General features: G+C 45.1%; 1 protein-coding gene across 4 annotated transcripts in view; it reads right to left on the reverse strand.

The window, feature by feature from the left end:
* Window positions 1-18,655, reverse strand: part of col25a1 (collagen type XXV alpha 1 chain) — a 150,596-nt gene that overhangs the window by 42,845 nt on the left and 89,096 nt on the right. For all 4 annotated transcript variants that reach the window (XM_030430921.1, XM_030430923.1, XM_030430924.1 and 1 more), the window contains exons 5-6: window positions 7,015-7,041; window positions 5,208-5,234 (exon numbers count right to left, since the gene is read on the reverse strand). In XM_030430921.1, coding sequence (XP_030286781.1) covers window positions 5,208-5,234; window positions 7,015-7,041 — 54 coding nt within the window. The remainder of the gene's footprint in view (window positions 1-5,207; window positions 5,235-7,014; window positions 7,042-18,655) is intronic.

An 18,655-nucleotide genomic window follows, 5' to 3' on the forward strand; every position in this document is an offset into this window, starting at 1 on the left:
GATTAATTAGATGGGTTTCTTTCCTGTGCCCAGTCCATCATCGTGCTTAAAGCAAAAAGCAGCCGACAGTGATTCATTGACTCCCAGTGTGTGCTGCTGCGGAGGGGTCGGACTGAGCGGCTCGGCGGCACCACCACCGACAAACCTTGACAGTCAGGATCTGATTGCTGTGCAAAGCAGCCAGCGTAGGGAGACCAGGCAATCCCTAAAGGGACAAACAGCAGAACATGGCACAACACACGCATGACATTCAAACACTGGGTGAACAACAACATTTAAAGGAGGAAGGAGATAAGCATCCTACGTCTGCATACTCATACAACACTCGTGAAAGAAGCTGTTCAACATGTGAGATGTTTGATATATTTGAGGGCATTTCTTGAACGCCAACATCCATTTAAATGTCAAACACTTTAGACATTTTAATCCAGACCCAAACAAACATTTTATCTCGCACGTTCATCAGCTAAACAAGTCTTAAGTTTACTTTCCGCCATGAGACTGTGTGCACAGCGGCGCTGGGACCATCCTACGCGACACTGCCATAGCCTAGTAACCATTTCCTGTTGTTTTCCTCCAAATATACAGACGGAGCATTCGTTGAGATGATTATCGTAAAGCAGACTGTGAGCTACAACATGCTGGTAAATTGAGACGCCGTATTGTTCATAGAGTTTTGGCTGAGATCAAGGGATCGTGATGTTCGCTGGAAATTCAATCAAACGGTCTCGAATTCCCTCGTCGGCGATGGTCGTGACAGATGTGATCTGCTCATGAAAGCTGAGTGAAAGAAGAAAGCGTTGGGCCTTGTTCTTGTTAAAAGAAGACAAGGGTTTATAGTTGGATGCTAACTTTAATCTGGAGCCAGAAAACATCGACATATCATCGGATAAACATGCTTTTCAATGTTACACTCAAATAAATGCAATCCATTAAGTTGCATTCACTGTCATTAATCATCCTTTGACATATACAAGTACATATTTATTTCATAGCACTTTGTTGCTTGCCTGTCAAACAAGGTCCTTGATAGTGACGAGTCTTTCCGTACAGTGTCAAATAAAACATGAATCGACCGTTCACAAAACCCCTCCAGCTAAAACTAATACGGGCACGGCGTGTTTTCTCAATGAGCCAATGTATTCATGTGTATTTATACTCTGCGTCTTGGAGGGTTGCATCTTTTTTCCAGCCTTTCTACAGAAGTGTGAGGAATGGATTTGTCTGCTAACACAGGCCACATTTGGTTAGCATGTTGGGCTAACTAGCTTGCTACATCCAGCACTAACAAAGCTTTTCTGTGACAAGCACATGTGCTCTGTAGCAGACTATTCCTGCATTTGTACGCTATCAAATGTTAGCTAATGTCCTGCTCTTCATTGGATTGGAGGAAGTTGATGCTCCAATAATCCTGTTTCATCCTGCCCAAGTTAGCGTCACGTTTGCTCCGCCCATCGTTTCATAATCACCTCAAAGCTTTTGCTCTCTTCGAACATTAAAACTGAACACAAACTGTTTAAAAACAGGAAACACTAGCACTCAAATGTAAATGTTTTTTTAGAAGAGCATGCAAAGATTGTAGCACGCTGTTCTCTTGTTTCTTGCTGCAGGTTTTTTAGTGCTAACGTGAGCCACATTCTGTTAGCATGTCTGGCTAACTATTGCTGAATTGTGTTGCACTCTCCCACTATTTGGAGGCCAATCTTAGATGCTGTCAGGGTTTAAGCGAACTGAGTGACTCTTGACAGACAAACTGACAGCATGTTCTCTTGCTGCAGGTTTTTGCTGCTAACATAAGCCACATTCTGTCAGCATGTCTGGCTAACTAGCCTACGTGACGACCTACAGCGCTGCAAAAGCTTCTTCCATAACCAGCAGCTGGTGACAGTGACTGCATGTTCTCTTGTTTCTTGCTGCAGGTTTTTGCTCCTCTGTAAAAACATAAAGTATTTCTCCAAGACTGGCGCAGCAGCATAAACATGCCCTGTAAGAGATCCATCTTCCTCTGTGTTCAAGATGAAGATAAAATCTAGCTTTTCCAAACATGGCTTTGGTGCCATCCCTCTGGTTTCCCAAAGATAATTCAAAAAGCATGGCTCATTAAGAATATGGCTTTCAAGGCAGGCCGGTTTAATTCAGCCCTGCAGCAGAACAGAGCGACGGATACTCTTACGCTGCAGACAATAGCTGTGCTGTGTGTAACTGGGACTGAAGCGCAACTATTCCTCAAGTTATTTACAGCCTCAAAAAAAGGAAAGAGAGAAGCAGATTGGAGCTGCGCAGGAATGGACGATGCAAATAATCTAGGCATGAAAATACAGTGTGGCGCATGTTTCAGGCTGTTTCCTGCGTTGTTTAACAATCGCTGGAGACATGTTGTCAACCTCACCCACAGAAACTAAAAAATGCATTGTCTGACCAGAAATGTGAACTTTCTCTGCAGGAGATAAAAAAGCAGAAAAGCTTAACTAGGTGTGGGTGAGCGCTCGCCCTGCACCTCCTCCGTGCTGATGTCTATGTGTGAGAAGGATAATGACATGGCGGTTGACAGAGAATCCTAACCATCCACAGATTGCTTTGTTTTGTTTTTCCCCTCCAAAACGGATGTTGGTTATTTTGGTGAGGGTCTCTCTTGCTATGTGTTCGCCTGGAGCAAGACGAGTTCAACTGTAGTAAACAAAAAGCCAGATATGAGGACAATCAGCAACAGCCGTCATAGGACACGGGCCAGAAACAGCATCTCCTCGACCACACCAAACACACGAAGCATCCCGAGCAAGTACAGGCTGTGGCATTTTCTGAATATCTATATGTGGAGTGGATTACCAATACTGTTCACAGATGGCTTTAATACATTTAAGAGAGGAATAATACATTCATTTGAAGCCGCAGATCTGGCATCCATCCGGTGCATCAAATCTATCTCAACTGAATGTCGTTCTAAGGCTTCTGATTTCATGTGCACACAGACGACTGTAACGCACTTCTATTTTGCTCACGGCTGAAAAAAAATCAAATCCTGGAAATTACATAATCACAGCCTCTTTATTTTGGAAGAACATTGCAAATTGGCCAAACCCCCAAGAGCAGAGGAGAGAAGCACTGGACAAACAAGAGCAGATTCTTTGTGAAATCTCTAGAATTTTTCCTCCGACCGACCCGAGGAATGACACCTGTAGCCAGAACCATCCGTCAAAAGGACCACACAGCTTCCCTCGGGCGGCACGGTAGCTACACCTAGCTAATTATATCCCAGCGGTGGAGCTGGAATGGTGGCCACACATTTGTTTGTCCGAACCGGCCAATTTATTATTTGTTGCTTGGTTAACCTCTGTGGCCTCTGACCTGAGGGGGCCGACAAATGGCCGACCCCGACATGTGGGCAGCAGGCCGGGGAAGTGTGTGTGTGTGTGTGAGGGAAACTCTGCCGGCCATGTGGCAACTTTCACGCCATCTATGGCCACAAACGCTGAGGGGAATATAGAATATTGACATATACATGCACACTCTGTCCTTTAAAGGGGCACTATGTAGTTCTGGAGGAGAGACTTGGGTGGCAGGGTCCGCCAAATATAAACAAAGTGCAGCTGTGTTGTCCTTTATATTCTCGGCATGCTCTGTTTACATGTGTCTGTGAAGGTCGGCCAACACTTTGCCTTCATTTCTTTCTGCTGTTCCACAACATTTACCTTCTAATCTAATGTGCCACGTCAATACGCTGCTGCGGGGAGGTAATATGATTGTCTGTGAGCGACCTACACTGCTGTCACGCCACCGCAGTCCTTCATATGTGACTGCGAGCGCGTGTTAATTTGTCCCTTTTAGGGGACGACTTTGCCCTAACTGGGAGTTAATGAAATGCTATCTTGAAGTGGACAGTTAATTTATTTACTCTGCAAGACAAATAGTGCCCGGCCGGTCGCTGGTACAACTCTGTCAGCCACGCCGCTGTTTGCAGGGCGTAAATCACTGAGCTGATAGAGACAGATGACTCCATTTCCGAAGCTTGAAAGGTTACAAATTATAAGCAAACGCCAAGAAATTCTATGCAAACTGCAGTAATTTACTCCAGTCAGCTCGGCTGGAGAGCAAAGATATGTCACTTCTTCATGTCTGCAGGTCTTTAGCTATCACAACTATCCAATACTTTTGATATCATTAAAAATTAACTGAGGATATCACGCAGCTGGAAATGTATAAAGAGCCACAACCTCTGTGAACTTGACTAAGAGTAACGTAAGATGTATCTCTTTGAGACCACTAATCGAATTTCACAGCGAAGGTCATTTGTATCGACTTCCAAATCATAAGAAGAGGCCGTGCTTCGACGTGCCCGGAGGACGGCTGACATAGTTAACTGGCAAAATACTAACGTCTGGGAGGGCGCCAGTACAGGTCTGGGATCAGATCCACTTGGGAGATGGCTGGTGTTCTGGTGGCAACACAAACCTCTGCGTTGTTGTGTTCTCCTGTCCTTGTGCTCTGACCTCCACGTGCTCTCTGCCCTCACGGAAATCAATTACCGGCGTTTAAGGTGGCGTCGACTGCACACAATCCCTCCACGATGACGACAGCCGGCGCAGCTGACGTCCCGCGGCTAATGCAGTCTACTTTAAACAAACCTGTGCAGTCACAGTTCCCAAAGAGGACTCATTTTTTAACCGTTATTTGAGAAAAATGAGGGCGCGCTGGCTGCTAGGTGGAGATCGAGTAATTCATTTCAGAGTCTGTCAAGCACGGAAAAGCACTCACATCATCATCATTTAGAAGCAGCACTTTTATAGAAAATGTCAAACTACAGAGCTGGAAATGATTAAAGCTCTGAATGCGCCATGTCACGTCGAGGATTGAAGTGAATCAGGAGTAATTATAGACGGAGCTAGTTGGCTTTCGATTACAGCTGAGATTGAGCAGATATCTTCTGCTGATGTGCGAAAGCTTGTACCCGAGCTCAATCTGGAGATGAGAGGTGAAAAAAAAAGAAAGACGTCACGCTGCGCCTTCCAAAGGTATCTCGCACGTTCGCCTGCCCGATCTCGATGTAGAAATAAGCAGCGCTGAAATGCTTGTTGTGTTTGGCCGGATGGGAAGAACACTATCCCCGGAATTTCATGCATCTCAAACCTTTTGCCCACAATGCTGCCGGGGGAGACGCACACAGTCACATTCATCAGTTAATCACAAGAAAGTCGGAGTAAACCACATACCCGCGGTCCCTGGTCGCCTTGATCGCCCTGCAGAGGGGAGAGAAAGAATTTGAAACGCAAGGGTCACACACACACACACACACACACAAACGAGCTGACACTCACACTGAAATCACCGAAGCATAACTCAGAACACATTGATAAAGAAAAATAATACAGGAACCCTCAACTATTCCTTGCGGTTAGGAATAAAATCACTTATGATAACATGGACTGACATGAATTGGGTATGAGAGAGGGAGAAAGAGAGAGCGGTGGTGTGAGGTTTGGTGGGTTTGGTGAGGAGGAGGAGGAGGAGGAGGAGGAGGAGGAGGAGGAGGGAGGCTGAGTGTGGGCGAACTGCGTTGCCAGGCCAGATTTTATGCCCCAGAGATCTTTGGCTGTCTGCCTTTTTCTGGGGGTAGACCTCTGTGGACGGGGGCTCGTTCCCGACGGAGAGAAACGTTTGGTTTTGAAATCAACCTGCGTGTGGAACACTGCGGGTTCATCACATTAGGGTGAAACCGAACCAAAAGTACACTTTTGTTTAAAACAACTGAAGGACGACCGAATGTTGGACACTGGATATTAACCTTAATCTGCCTGCGAGTCGGATAACTGAACGCGGCCGCCACGCCGCGCTCTCCTGCTGGCGGAGGTTCATTTGTAGCCACAGCGGTAAAATGAGCCGAACAACTTATCACACATGGACGGGAATTTTGCTCAAACAAACTTCAATGTAACGCCTGAGCTATTTCAAATAAAACAGCTCTCGGTATTTTTGTAATTTTTCAGCGGGCAGTCGTTCCAAAGCCGGATTTAATGGGAAAACACTTGTGAATGGCTGCAGTGATGCTCGCTGTGTTCATCCTGGGTGGCAGGAATGCACACGGTTGTTTTCTATTTCATTAAACTACAGACGAGCTGCTTCACATGAGAGGCACAAACATGCATCTGATCAGCAGTTATTCATGTATTCTATGTGTTATTTCATGAAATATAGAATATGAATAAATCCTTCATCGATGCATCACCGGGCCTGTGAAACAGAACACATCTCTCCCAGCAGCATGTTAGAATAAAAACTGTTTAAGTTTTAATTTTCAAGTGAATTCAGGGACGTTTGTCTGAATGGAGGGAGCTCGTGGTTTCATTTGTCCCTGAGTCCTGCAGACGCATAAAGAGACAGTGCGGTTCTTTCGTATGCTCCACTGCTGTTTTATGGAGGAGCGCTCAGCGAGGCGTTTAAGGGCTTCGACTCGGGCTCGGGCTTTTTCAGTCATTAATGTTCGGCGCTGTGGATTTGTGAACAACAGGAGAATTTAAATATTCAGATTCCCAGACTTAAGGTCAGGAGGACGACTCGCATGTGAATTATTGCCGCAAATGCAAAGTGACACTCCGTGTGGACAAATTAACTGCAAGTAGAGGAAAAACAGATTCTTCTTTTTAAAGTCTGGCCTGCAGAAATGCATGATGGGACGGATGTTAAAGACATTTCATCTTTCCTAAAGGATAGTTTCACATATTGAGAGTTTTATGAGAAGACTGACAGGGGTTTAGTAATAATGGTGAGCTTAGCTTAGCATGAAGACAGATTTTGTTACCTTCAGACACCTTCGCTAGCTGTTTACTACCGCGTCCAGTCTTTGTGCTAAGCTACGCTAACTAGCTGCTGCCTCTATCTTACAGAGACGGTATGAAAGTGGTGACAAGTCTTGCGAAGAAAGCAAATTAGACTGTTTCCAATAATGTTTTTAAGCAAAATGTGTGAGGGAGATCAACAGTGTACCAAAGTATGTGTCAAACTAAATATCAGTGTACTCACCTTGTCACCCTTCAGACCTGGAGGACCCTACAAAACACACACAAAAAGGATTGTTAACTTCACAACACGTAAATAGGAAGAAAACTACAAATTATGATCCGTGCCAGTTATCCGTCGTCCCTCTGGCACATTGATAAGGTACAATACATGAGAACAACTGTAAATCCAGGGTGACTAGTCATGTCAGCTAATAAACAAACTCAACAGAGATTATGAACTTACAGGGAGAAGGCCAAATCAAACGATTAACTAATTCAGTTTTGATTAAAAACAAACTTTGGCGTCATGTTTGACATCTCGGCGTCTCAGCGTGTCACAGATCTGAGGCCTGTTGCACTGCAGACAGCAGGGCTTCTACAAACATACAATTAAAACCAAAAACAGGCCCAAATCAAGTCCATGTTTACTTACAGGATCAAATCCAGCAATCTGCAGCACTAAGTGTTGGCAAGCATGTTGTAAAAAATGTGCCCTGAACCAGAGAAACACTTCTCTTCTTTTTATTCCCCCCCTCCTTCTTTAAAAGCTGTTGTTTTGTGAGGCAGTTTTTGCGTCCAACTTCTGTCAGTCAGCGGGCGGGGGCTCCTGGGTGGGCTCTGCAGAAGATCAGACGCGAAGTCGAGGATTTGACAATGAGGTGTGCATCCGTGTGCTGGAGCCTAATGAGCTTAAAAACACAATTTTTTACCGCTGGAGTCACAGGATGGAGGCCTGTGTGCTGGGCTCTGTTTCATCCTCTGAGGTTGTGCTTTTGGGAAATGCTAAATCACTGTTAGCTCAGCGTCAGAGTGACTAACTGACCACCCGCTTAGCAGCAATGCATGAACTGAGAAACACTGCTGTGCCATTTATAATGATGCTAATCTGTATTGCACAACCTCTCTGTTCAACACATTTCGTCAGATCGGAGCACTTTTTTTTCCCCGTCTCTGTGATGAAGTTAAAATATGATAATAGATACGAATCCTCCCCGGTTTGACACGTCTCTTCTTACATTCTCATTGATTTCGCTATTGCCAAAAACGATCACACATGTCCCCCGGGTGAGAAAGAACACGCTGTTCAGCTGTCACCAGCACAAACTACAGTAATTGTTCTTCAGCGGTTACTTTTCCAGGCTAACGCTGGTCAAACACGGTTTGTTTCCAAAGATATCAGACGCACAGAGAGAGGAACACTGACTCTGATCCATAGATTGATGACATTAGTATAGAGCTCATGTTTGGAGGCAGTTGCTGTGAGTCCATGGACCGGTGGCCCAGAATAACCGGCTTGCAGACACAGACAGGCTTCCCCTGCACTGGCACACAGAGCGCAGTCTGAAGCTGAAACGCTCCAGAGGTCGTCCAGCAGCTTTCCTCTGCCAATTCCTACCACACTGCTCGGGGGGGAAGTGAGTTGTAACCTGCTCTGTGCCTATGGACATTATTCCTGATGCATAGTTAACCATCCGTAGCTTTTTCGTTTATGTGTTCCCGACTGGATCTGCAGCGCTCGGCCCAATTTGCCTCGGCCAGGAGGTTGTGAACCTGCGCGGCGAGCTTGTGCAGCGCGTCGGCCCGTTCATTACAACACGAGGCGAGTGTGTTCGCTTCAACAAGCCTAGACAAACGCTGATGGGAAACGCAGCTTTAACGCGCACACACACGCACATCTAAGCATGTCGGACCTGCTGCTTACTGGCTGTTCAAAGAGCCACAACACTTGTAAACACAAAATGTGCCATTATGAAAACAGCGTTTCCAATTGCAGCTCCCCGTGGAGGCAATAACAGAGGCAACATATTGGAATCAAATGTGAGTTTTACTTCTATAATGATGTAGAGGCATTCCAGAGGGGCAGCTTGTTCCTTAGAATGGAAGGCAGCTAAAGTAAATCAGTGCAGGCATTTTGTTGCGGAGGAAAATTGCCTTTGGACAATGCAAAGCTATTGACAAGCTGTTACTGCAAACACATGAATGGCTGCAATAAAGAAATCCACAAATACACCCTCTGCAGCTTTTTGCACAAGCCTGCTTAATGTATTAAATCTGGCAGTGAGAGATACAAATAGTTGGCACAGCAGATTACAGGGCTAAACGACCGGGCACCGTGAGTTTGTGGAAAGAAATGAAAACTCTTTATATGATTTGGCATTTCAATAAATCCAGATTGTTTCACGATAAGTGCAGGAACCTCATGAAACTTGATCAAATCCATGTTGTGCTTCCCTAATAGGGCATGTCTATATTTTGTTTGTGAGGGAAGAAGCCTAATAAGGATCTTTAAAGAGCGTCCTGATGTTCAACCACATATCCAAACAAATACCCATTCCTCAAAACCAACAATTATTTTAAGCATTACCCACGGCTTTTAGATTTTAGTGTTCATCCCTAATAATAACCACATCAGCTAGTTAACTACTTTAACTGTTAATGTCTGTTACTTTCAGCTATTTAACTCTGTTTATTGATTACATTTAGCAATCTATTGCAACACATCAATTTCTCTTGCTATTTCAACCACTTACTTTAGCTAACTAGCCTATAGTCTGTTATCTTTAACTATTCTCTTTACTTTAGCTAACTGTTGTAACTGTTTACTTTTAGCTAATGATTAGCCATTTATGAGCTAACCACACCAACAGTTACTGTTTGTCACGTTTAGCTAACTATTCTATCTATTCCAATATGTCCATTTCTTTAGCTAGCTGCTTCAACCACCTACTTTAAGCTAATTATGGTGAATGTTTATCCATATCAGCTAGTTAACTACTTTAATGTCTGTTACTTTCAGCTATCCAACTCTGTTTATTGATTACCTTTAGCATATTGCAACACATCCATTTCTCTATTTCAACCACTAGCTTTTGCTAACTAGCCTATAGTCTGTTACCTTTAACTATTCTCTTTATTACGTGTAGCTATGTATTTTAACCTACATATTACTTTAGCTAACTGTTGTAACTTTTAGCTAATGATTAGCCATTTATGAGCTAACCACACCAACAGTTATTGTTTTTCACTGTTAGCTAACTATTCTATCTATTCCAATATGTCCATTTCTTTAGCTAGCTGCTTCAACCACCTAGTTTTAGCTAACTATGGTGAACTAGGCCTACTTTAACTGTTGCTGTCGGCTAACTAACGCTAATTACTCTAGCTAGCTATTTCAACCATTACGCCTGTTCACTACTCTTAGCGAATGATAAGCATTAAACAGCTAACTACTTCAACTGTCTGTTACTTTTAGCTAAATAACTCTGTGTATTGATTAGACCTACTCTTAAATATCTGTTTTAACATATCCATGGCTTCAGCTAGCTATTTTAGCTTAAAGCTAACTGTTTATTCAAATACTTTCAGCTAACGTTAACCTTGTAAGCTAATTTCTTTAACTGTTAATGTCCGTAATTTTCACTAACTATTCAATTTATTGATTATTGACTAATCATGACATTAGCTATTTTTTTCAATCATTCATCCAGCACTTCTGGCTAACTGTTTTTTCGTATTACCAATTACTTTGAAACCCCAATTGTCTGGAAAATGCCCAGAAGACCCGCCTACCGTCCGTCTGATTAGCTGGGTGGTTGGTTAGGGTTCAGTGATTGGTAAATGGTAAAATGCCACAGCCAATCAGAGGCAGAGTAGGGGCGGTAGGTGTTTGCGGCACAGGGACGGGTAAAAAATAACGTGACGTTTTTATTTTCCACGAGCAGCCGCTGATAATCCGATCAGCACAATAACACTCGGTCGGTTCACCCAGCAGCCTTTCCAGGTCAACGTCCATTTAACAAGTGGAGCGCTGCTTCTGACACACCTCAGCATATCTTACCCAAAAAAGCGTGTTCATTTTTCTAGTGGTAAAAGCATGTGGCAATGATTTGGCTACATGCTCCACACCTGCTCATTATACGGCCCATCATTTGCACATCACTTGGACAGGCAGCGCCCACTGGAGCTGTTCCAGGAGGTTTGAGCCGGTACAGCGAGGGTCTTTTACAGAGACTATTAAAAAGCTCTCCTGCAAAGACTATTTCAAAGGAGCGGACTGTACTACAGTAGAACTGCAGCAGGTGTCTATTTGTCAAGCAGTCTCTGCAACTTTTTGGTTTTTTTAATGTTGCCCCAAGGAAGATTTCTAATCAGCACCTGTGTGTGCTTTTCACATCTTTTTACTGCTTCTGCTCGGGCGCTTTTTCAAAAGCAGCCCTGCAGCAGGTGCTCCACGGCTCATCAGGCTGCTTCTGTTTGATCAGAATCCACTCTCCTGAACACGATTAACCCCGTGTGGTGCTTTCAAAACCTTTATAATAAGAAGAAAAGGGATTAATAAGTGCATATCTGACAAACTGCAAACTTTGCATGATGTTCTTTTGAGGAAAAGTTGGATGGTTTTTGAAAATTTGGGCAGAGAGTTGGATGAAAAGACTAACTTACAGAGTTTAAATGTTGGGTTTAATGCTATTCAAGTTGTTGGTTAAGTTAGCTTAGCATAAGGACTGGAAATGAGGGAAATAACCTTAAACCTAACCCTCGGTCAGTGTGAGGTTGCAAGGCATCCAGTGGAGACTTAAAAGTGACGCATCCATGATCGGTAGCATGCAGTACAGTATAAGATGTTGTCTCTAAACATGTTTGCATTCTGGATTTGACAGACGGTATTTAAGAGTTGGAGTCATGGCAACAACAATTACGACCTAGAAAACTACTTTAATGATGAGCCCTTGTCAGTGACTTCATAAATAATAAATACGTCCTTCGTTTGTGTGCTGATGAGCAGAATGCAACTGCCCCGAAGCAGAATCACCACAGCCACTGATTGAGAATGACACATTTCACGTTGAGGGTAAGCCTCACATCTTCTGCTGCTTAGCGCTGGGCAAACTTCACGTCAAGCTTCCATCATGAGATGATTTGTAACAGAACATCCTGTGTGCATGATATTGTCGAGTTTATGGTGGACCACTGGATCAGGATTAAGCCTTTCGCTATCCGGATACATGTGTAGCTCCTCGTTGTGAGCCAAACCATGACCACTGTCTCCTGCGATGGCCTGAACGAGCTGCTGGCATGAGAAGGAAAAGTGGAAACCTCTGCCACCTTTAAAACAGAGTGGGGGAGAAATATGGAGAGGTCTGCAGGGAAATATAAAATGGCAAAGGGAGCCGAGGCCAAACCCGCAAGCAACATGAACATCGCCATTCAAATCTGACAATGTAAGTTCCTTCACTTCATATTACATGGAAAGAGTCAGTGATGTTGAATAAAGTGATCCTGGCAGCGAGGCACGCTTCACATGTGGCGCCTGCAGTGCTGATCGCCACCACGTGAAACTATCGCACAACTATTGCACACATCTTCTGTGTCGGTCTGTGTTTGATTAAACGTAGATCAAAAGTAGATTTCATCCCGTCCTGATTGTGCTCCTGTACGCCCCGAAACCTTCAAACACGTCCAGTAGTTCCAACTGTAAAAGTAGATGATATAGTTTCATATTTTATGCCGCGTGAATTATTTATGGCGCTTCTCAGAAGCCTCGGCGGCGTTCGGCAGATCAATTATGAAAAACAGTTTTAAGAACTCTTAAAAGGGTACTTAAATATCTATCCAGGCTGCTTATATATTAGTTTCCTCTCAGATTGCTCAGTACGTGACTGTTTTTATTAATTGGATTAGACAAGGTGGCAGATTATCTCTGCTCTTCTTTAATCTGGTATTTAGTTTCATGTTCAGCCTTTTATGGATGCACCACATGGATTTCTCTCAGCTGATGTGGATAAAGGATAATTACCTGCTTGTCACGGCCGATACCATTAAAATAACAGATCAGTTAACATATTTGTATTTTAAGGTTTATCAGTGTTTTGTACCGGTTCTTGAAAGTTAAAAAGGTCAAACTCTCCTCTCTCCAACAGAAAACTCTGCTCCTCAAACGCCTCGTCAGAAGTCCCGCCTTTAATTACGCGACTTTGTGACATCACATTACGTCACCATGTCGCACATTTGTGTAATTTACGCCTCGTGGCTGCTTTGGCATGTAAGACTTGGTTTAGCACAGCTGCTCTGTCGTTGTTAGCATCGCTGGGTCAGGCATGTGTGAGCTGACCAATCAGAGGCGATCTGAAACAGAGGGTGAACACAGAGCTGCAGGATGAGAAAAGTGTTTAAACTTATTCTAGTAGGAACGAAATTCTGATCTTTTTACGCAGATCTCATGGTGTTTCTCACCCTGCAGTGCTGCTCGTCAGCTGTGGTTACATCGAGCTCTCAGGTAGCGAAAATAAAGATGCAGTTATGTGATTAAATCGGTTTGAAGCTACAGAAATATAAAATCTATGTGCTTTGGTTGCTGCTCACAGGATAATGTCCTGCTTTAAGTGGCCTGTCAGCAACAAAGCAGGTTCACACCAACTCACAACTTCAGACTTCTGTCAGCCTAATTTCACATCATCTCACATGGAAGTCCAGACACTGGATAGCCATTGTTCACCTCCCTACTCTCCTATAATTTACTCAAAACATGATGGATGAAAGCTCGCCGGTGCTCGCCTGTCTGTGCAACATGAGGTGAGGGGCTGGCTCCGGTCCACAGCTTTAGCCCTTGTTGACATGAGCAAAGTGTTTCTGGTGGGTTTGGCTGCAAGCTGCCGGTACGATCCTGTGAAACAATCCGGCTAATCCAGCACGATGCAAAAAGTCAGGAAGAGGAGATGTGCATCGTAACCTCTGTCTGGACCCGGCTGTGTTCGTTTTCATCGCAGCGACCTGTTAAAAATATCGAGGTCCAGGAAATCAATCCATCAAATGAAGCTGGTTGTAGAAGCCGGGCCAACGGGGCTGGCAGCGGTCGCTGTAGCCCGAGCTGCCGGCCACATGGATCCAATCAGCTCACCCTGGAGCACTGGCATCTCTGAGAGCGCGGGCCAACAACTACCGCTTTTACAACCTCTTCTTTACGGGCACACGGTTTTCTCACACAGCTACACAATATTAATAAACATGTGTGTACACAGGAAGTTAAGCAAAGCAATCCTCCGGGCACCGAGTGTTGACAGGGAATGAGTAAGCGGAGAGTGGGGGGCAGGTGAGGAGTGCTGCTCACCACAAAAGTGGGATGAGGGCCAAAGTAAAGGCTCTGAGAGGACTAAACCCAGACTAACACGCTTCACACAGCAGAGATATGCATCAGGTTTGCCATACATTGAAAATAAAAGAAGTTCTTGACATCACAACAGTCTGTACTGAGTTTAACCTGGACGACTTCAAGGAACAATTCAACGTTTTGGCAACAATCAGCTTATTCCGTTTTCTCCGCGGCAGCCAGCTAGCTTAGCTTAGCCTAGCAGTAAGAGGAAACAGCTAGCCTGGCTGCGTCCAAAGGAAGCGAAGCTGCCTACCAAAGCCTGCTAATTAACACATACAGCACATAATAGCAATGAGGTGTTTTCAGGTGCGATTCTTTTTTTGCTCTATGGAAGAAAAATAATGCTGCATTCATTCTCTCGCAGGCATTTCCCAGAAACTCCCCGCTCAGCAAAGGTGAAACGTCCCGTCTGGATGCACAAATATAATCAATCGCTTTAACGTCAGAGTGGAAATATTGGCCACGTTTAGCATGTGGACACCATTGGAAGTGAAATCTTCTCAATTTCCAGTGTGCACAAACCTGGAACAGACTTAAAGACATCAAGTAAAAGCATAGATCTATACGTACACCTCCATCTGTTAGTTCTGCATGGGAACGCTCAATCATATTACCATGGGCCCCCGGGGCACTTTCTTTTTCAAGGCGGGACACTAATGGAGGACAGGGATGTGAGTAATCAGAGCAGAATGGCAGGAACGGACGACCACAAGTGGCTGGTGCTCGTCGGGGGAATCTGGACGCAGAGGTTAGGCAGGGATAGGAAAACCACACTGGAAAACTGACTTGGGAATGGCATCTGGTTCCCATATCCACAGTGTATCACAATTAGCCGGCATAAAATGGCTTTAATGTGCGCGTACGTGTTTGTGAGCGTGTGCGTCGGTATGTGTTGGATGTTCTCGTGGGAGCAGCAGGGACGGCCTGGACGGGGAGGGAGGACTGAAAGTGATGATGCGACTGCTGAGAAGTGAGAGATCGTGTGTGTGCAGTGTGTCGGGACGCAAATCAAATATGGAGGAGATTCACGTGTTTTAACATGGGGGGGGGGGGCGGTCCCGTCATTCCTGAGGAGGGGAAACATTTTAAACAGCTTCGACCAAATTGCAGGCATGAAAAGCCAAACATCGGAGCCAACATTTTTCCCTGCGCAATACGTAAGCAAATCTCTGACCCGCAGGATTCTTGTTGTGGATATGAAATGTTGAAAAAGGGACAATGTTCCAGTTGGAAAAGTATTTCTTTCACTTCTTCTGCTGATTCAATTAGAACCACAATGTGGCAGGTCTACATTTCTCATCATTTGATGTGATGAGCAGGAGGAAAATTCCTTTCAATCAAGAAGCTTTTTCGCGCTTTTTTCATACTGTTCTAACTCTCCTGTTTCCCCTGTGAGACTTCAGACTAAGTGCCCTATTGACTGCTTCAAATCTCTGCGAGTGGACCTCAGCGTCGGCTTCCTGTCGTCAATCCCTGACAGACGAGGGCTGCTGATGGGCCCAGCGTGAGCACTGACATCTAAAAGGTCAAACTCTTAATGTTGTCACATCCAGTGACAGTCGGCCTCCTCAGCCACGCCGCCCTCGCGAGCCCAAATAAACGCTGTCATGTCAGATAGATCCAGTTGCAGCTCTCGGTGGGCCGGAGCCAGATCCTCCGTGTGTCTGATGTGAAACACAGACGGAGGGCACAGCTTCACACGGACTCTGATGTGTTAATGGGCTTTTTCTGTCTCTAACTCGCAGCACGCAACAGAAGCAAACGCTGTAAATTAACATCTGAGCAGGCGAGACTCTCCTTCAACTCCAACCAGAGTCCTCCTTCAGATAACCTCGCACCTTCACCCACTTCTGTCGGGCAAAAGTGATCAAAGTCCAGCTCCAATATGTTTTATTAACAGGTGTGGAGCTGCGGCGCATAACAGATGAAGGATGAAGGGTTGCGGGCGCCCGGGCTCCTCCGCTTCACCCCGACGCTGCCTCTAATCCCTGGAACGCGGCTGCATAATTCATACGTTGTGACAGATCATCCTCAACCTGCGTCGCTGGAATCTCAGCCGATGACGCAGGGAGGTGGAAACGACTCGTCAGATACAGATGCAGATGCAGCCAGCTTTATTTACTTTGTGCTAACATGGCTGAACTCCTGCGAGGGGCTCGTGTGCTGTACGATGACTCTCCTGGCTCCAGACCTCGGTGCGGTGCAGCGGAGGCATGCTCAGCGGGCTGAAGTGGGTTTGATATTTCCAACATCGTATCATTTTCATATATTTCCCCCTCTCCTTCTGACCAGATTTCAAAGCGAGCTCGTTTCTTTCTCTGACTGTATAATTTTTATTTAGTATGGCATACGGTCTGCGCTAAAAACGTCCAGTCGGCGGGTGGTGTTGGTGGGTGCTCGCGCGCAGCCTCAGGGATGGTGTTTTATGCTTGATTGCTGCTAAATGGTGTGCACACACAGCGGCGGGCGCTCGGGGTCGATGTTTTGACACGGACCGCCCTCTGAGAGCCGCAGAGAGACGAGGGCAGGAGATACAAAATGGAAAGCAAAGACGTGATGATTTTCTGCCTCGGCTGATATTTCATGGACTTTACTAACTTTATGTTCAGTACAAAATATCTGTCTGGTTTCAGGGAGAAGACGAGGCAAAGTAGTCTGCATGTAATAATGTAAAAGTTAAAAATCAAATGTCTATCTTCATAACTTTCCAATCTGCGTGGAGGACAGAGACGGATGAAAGAAACAAATATTCTGGTGATATATTCTCTGGGTCGGATCTCCAGTTCCCTGATCTGAACTTTTCTAAGTTACCATGTTGTTCATCTATAAAAGACGACGCATCCACCTGCGTCAACACTTGAAGTGATAAACTTAGAAAATTGATCACCGAATCTTCTTTTCACGTGCCTCTGTGGGCTTCCGTAGAGAAGAGATATCTAACTAAACGCCACTCGACAGCTGACCCCTGATCCCGTACGAAGCTGACACGAAAGCCCGAGCGGTGGAAAAAGAAAGCAAACGAAAACAAAGCAAAGCACTTTTCCACGTCTGAACGCGCATCACGAGCCGCCAGCGTGGATCTTTCCTGATGACTTCTGATGGAGGAGACGTTTCCTTCGTCTGTCTCAGCGACCGCAGGTCCTCGTAGGTTCATCAGCGGCTGAGTCACGGTGAAGTCACGGGGATCAGTGATGGCTTCAGCAGCGGTCAGTTTGTTTGGCTCGGAGGCCTGCGTACAATTTACGCAGTGTTCCCGGAGTTATGGAGGGAGCTGTTGAATATTCATAGCGACGTGTCCCTGCCGTCCCCGGGTGGGCATACCGAACGAGAAACCACATGACATCACTTACTACTGTCGCTTTTTTATTTTTTGTCTTTCATTTTGGAAACAGACTTGGTGACCGTCGGGTGAGTCATTGTCAGATCATTGCATTTTTTGAAGACTCGTCTGTTTTTAGAAATGCAGTCATTCAGACGTCAGTTTTTTGGGTCTGTACTGTAAATTATAGCCTTTCTTTTGTCCGCTGCAGCATGAGTTCTGATTGGATTTAGTTGCTTTGCCTACAGTAAAACATTTACAGCACCTTCTGCTACCTTAATGACTTCATCAGAGAGTGATTTGCTGGCCACAACTGGAACATTGTCAGGTACCGCCTGTGTGTGGACTGGATTTACGATGTCACACCCCAAAGGAACATTCCCCAAAGTCCAGTCGTCCCGTACGCCGGCTCACAAATCGTACATTTCAGGGACAACACTTCTCGGGCTTCAGTCGGCTCCTGAGACATCTCGCAGTAGGATTTTATTTGTCATGTGTTCGGCCTGGCGGGAGAGGCCGAGAAGTGAGACCACCTGCACTCACTTACGTTCAGAGCTCCAGGAGCGAGAGTCTGAGAAGGCGCTGAGGATTAACTTACAACTTTTACAGCTCAGTCGGCACACGCTATTATACCTATTCAATCACACTTGCCTCTGGACTATAAATAATTTTAACAGAGCACACAAATGCAGCTCCCCGCTTGACCCGGCTATACAGAGAACTGTCACAAACCCCGGTGCTTATATATATGTACGGGGGTTGTCTTCATCTTTGGGGAAGAAACTCTGAAGTTTTCCATCTGTTCGGGGGAGTGAATCTGTGATCACCCAGCAGTGTAATGAGGTGAGATAATCTGTTCGGGTACAGGGAGCTGGCAGGGATGGAGGTTAGTAGCGAGGCTATTACAAACCAGACTGCCCAAATGACAGGGAGAGGGGTCGCTATTAGGGGAACGCTGCGACGCAGAGATTATTTTAATAATAGAGTCGGACCGTGAGGCACAGCTGAGACTGCTGGTAGCAAATTTGTCATAATCAGATGTCTTTTACATCAACTACATGCGTACATATTCACACTAACAACACGTTAATATATACTATATATATTTGTTTTAATACTTCTGCATTTCCTACAATATGTCAGCTGCTCACTCGCTAGCTTGCTTGATTGTTAGCCTCGGTGGTTCCAAGACAG

This window comes from Sparus aurata, chromosome 10 (assembly GCF_900880675.1).
Source record: "Sparus aurata chromosome 10, fSpaAur1.1, whole genome shotgun sequence".
Taxonomy (NCBI): Eukaryota; Metazoa; Chordata; class Actinopteri; order Spariformes; family Sparidae; genus Sparus; species Sparus aurata.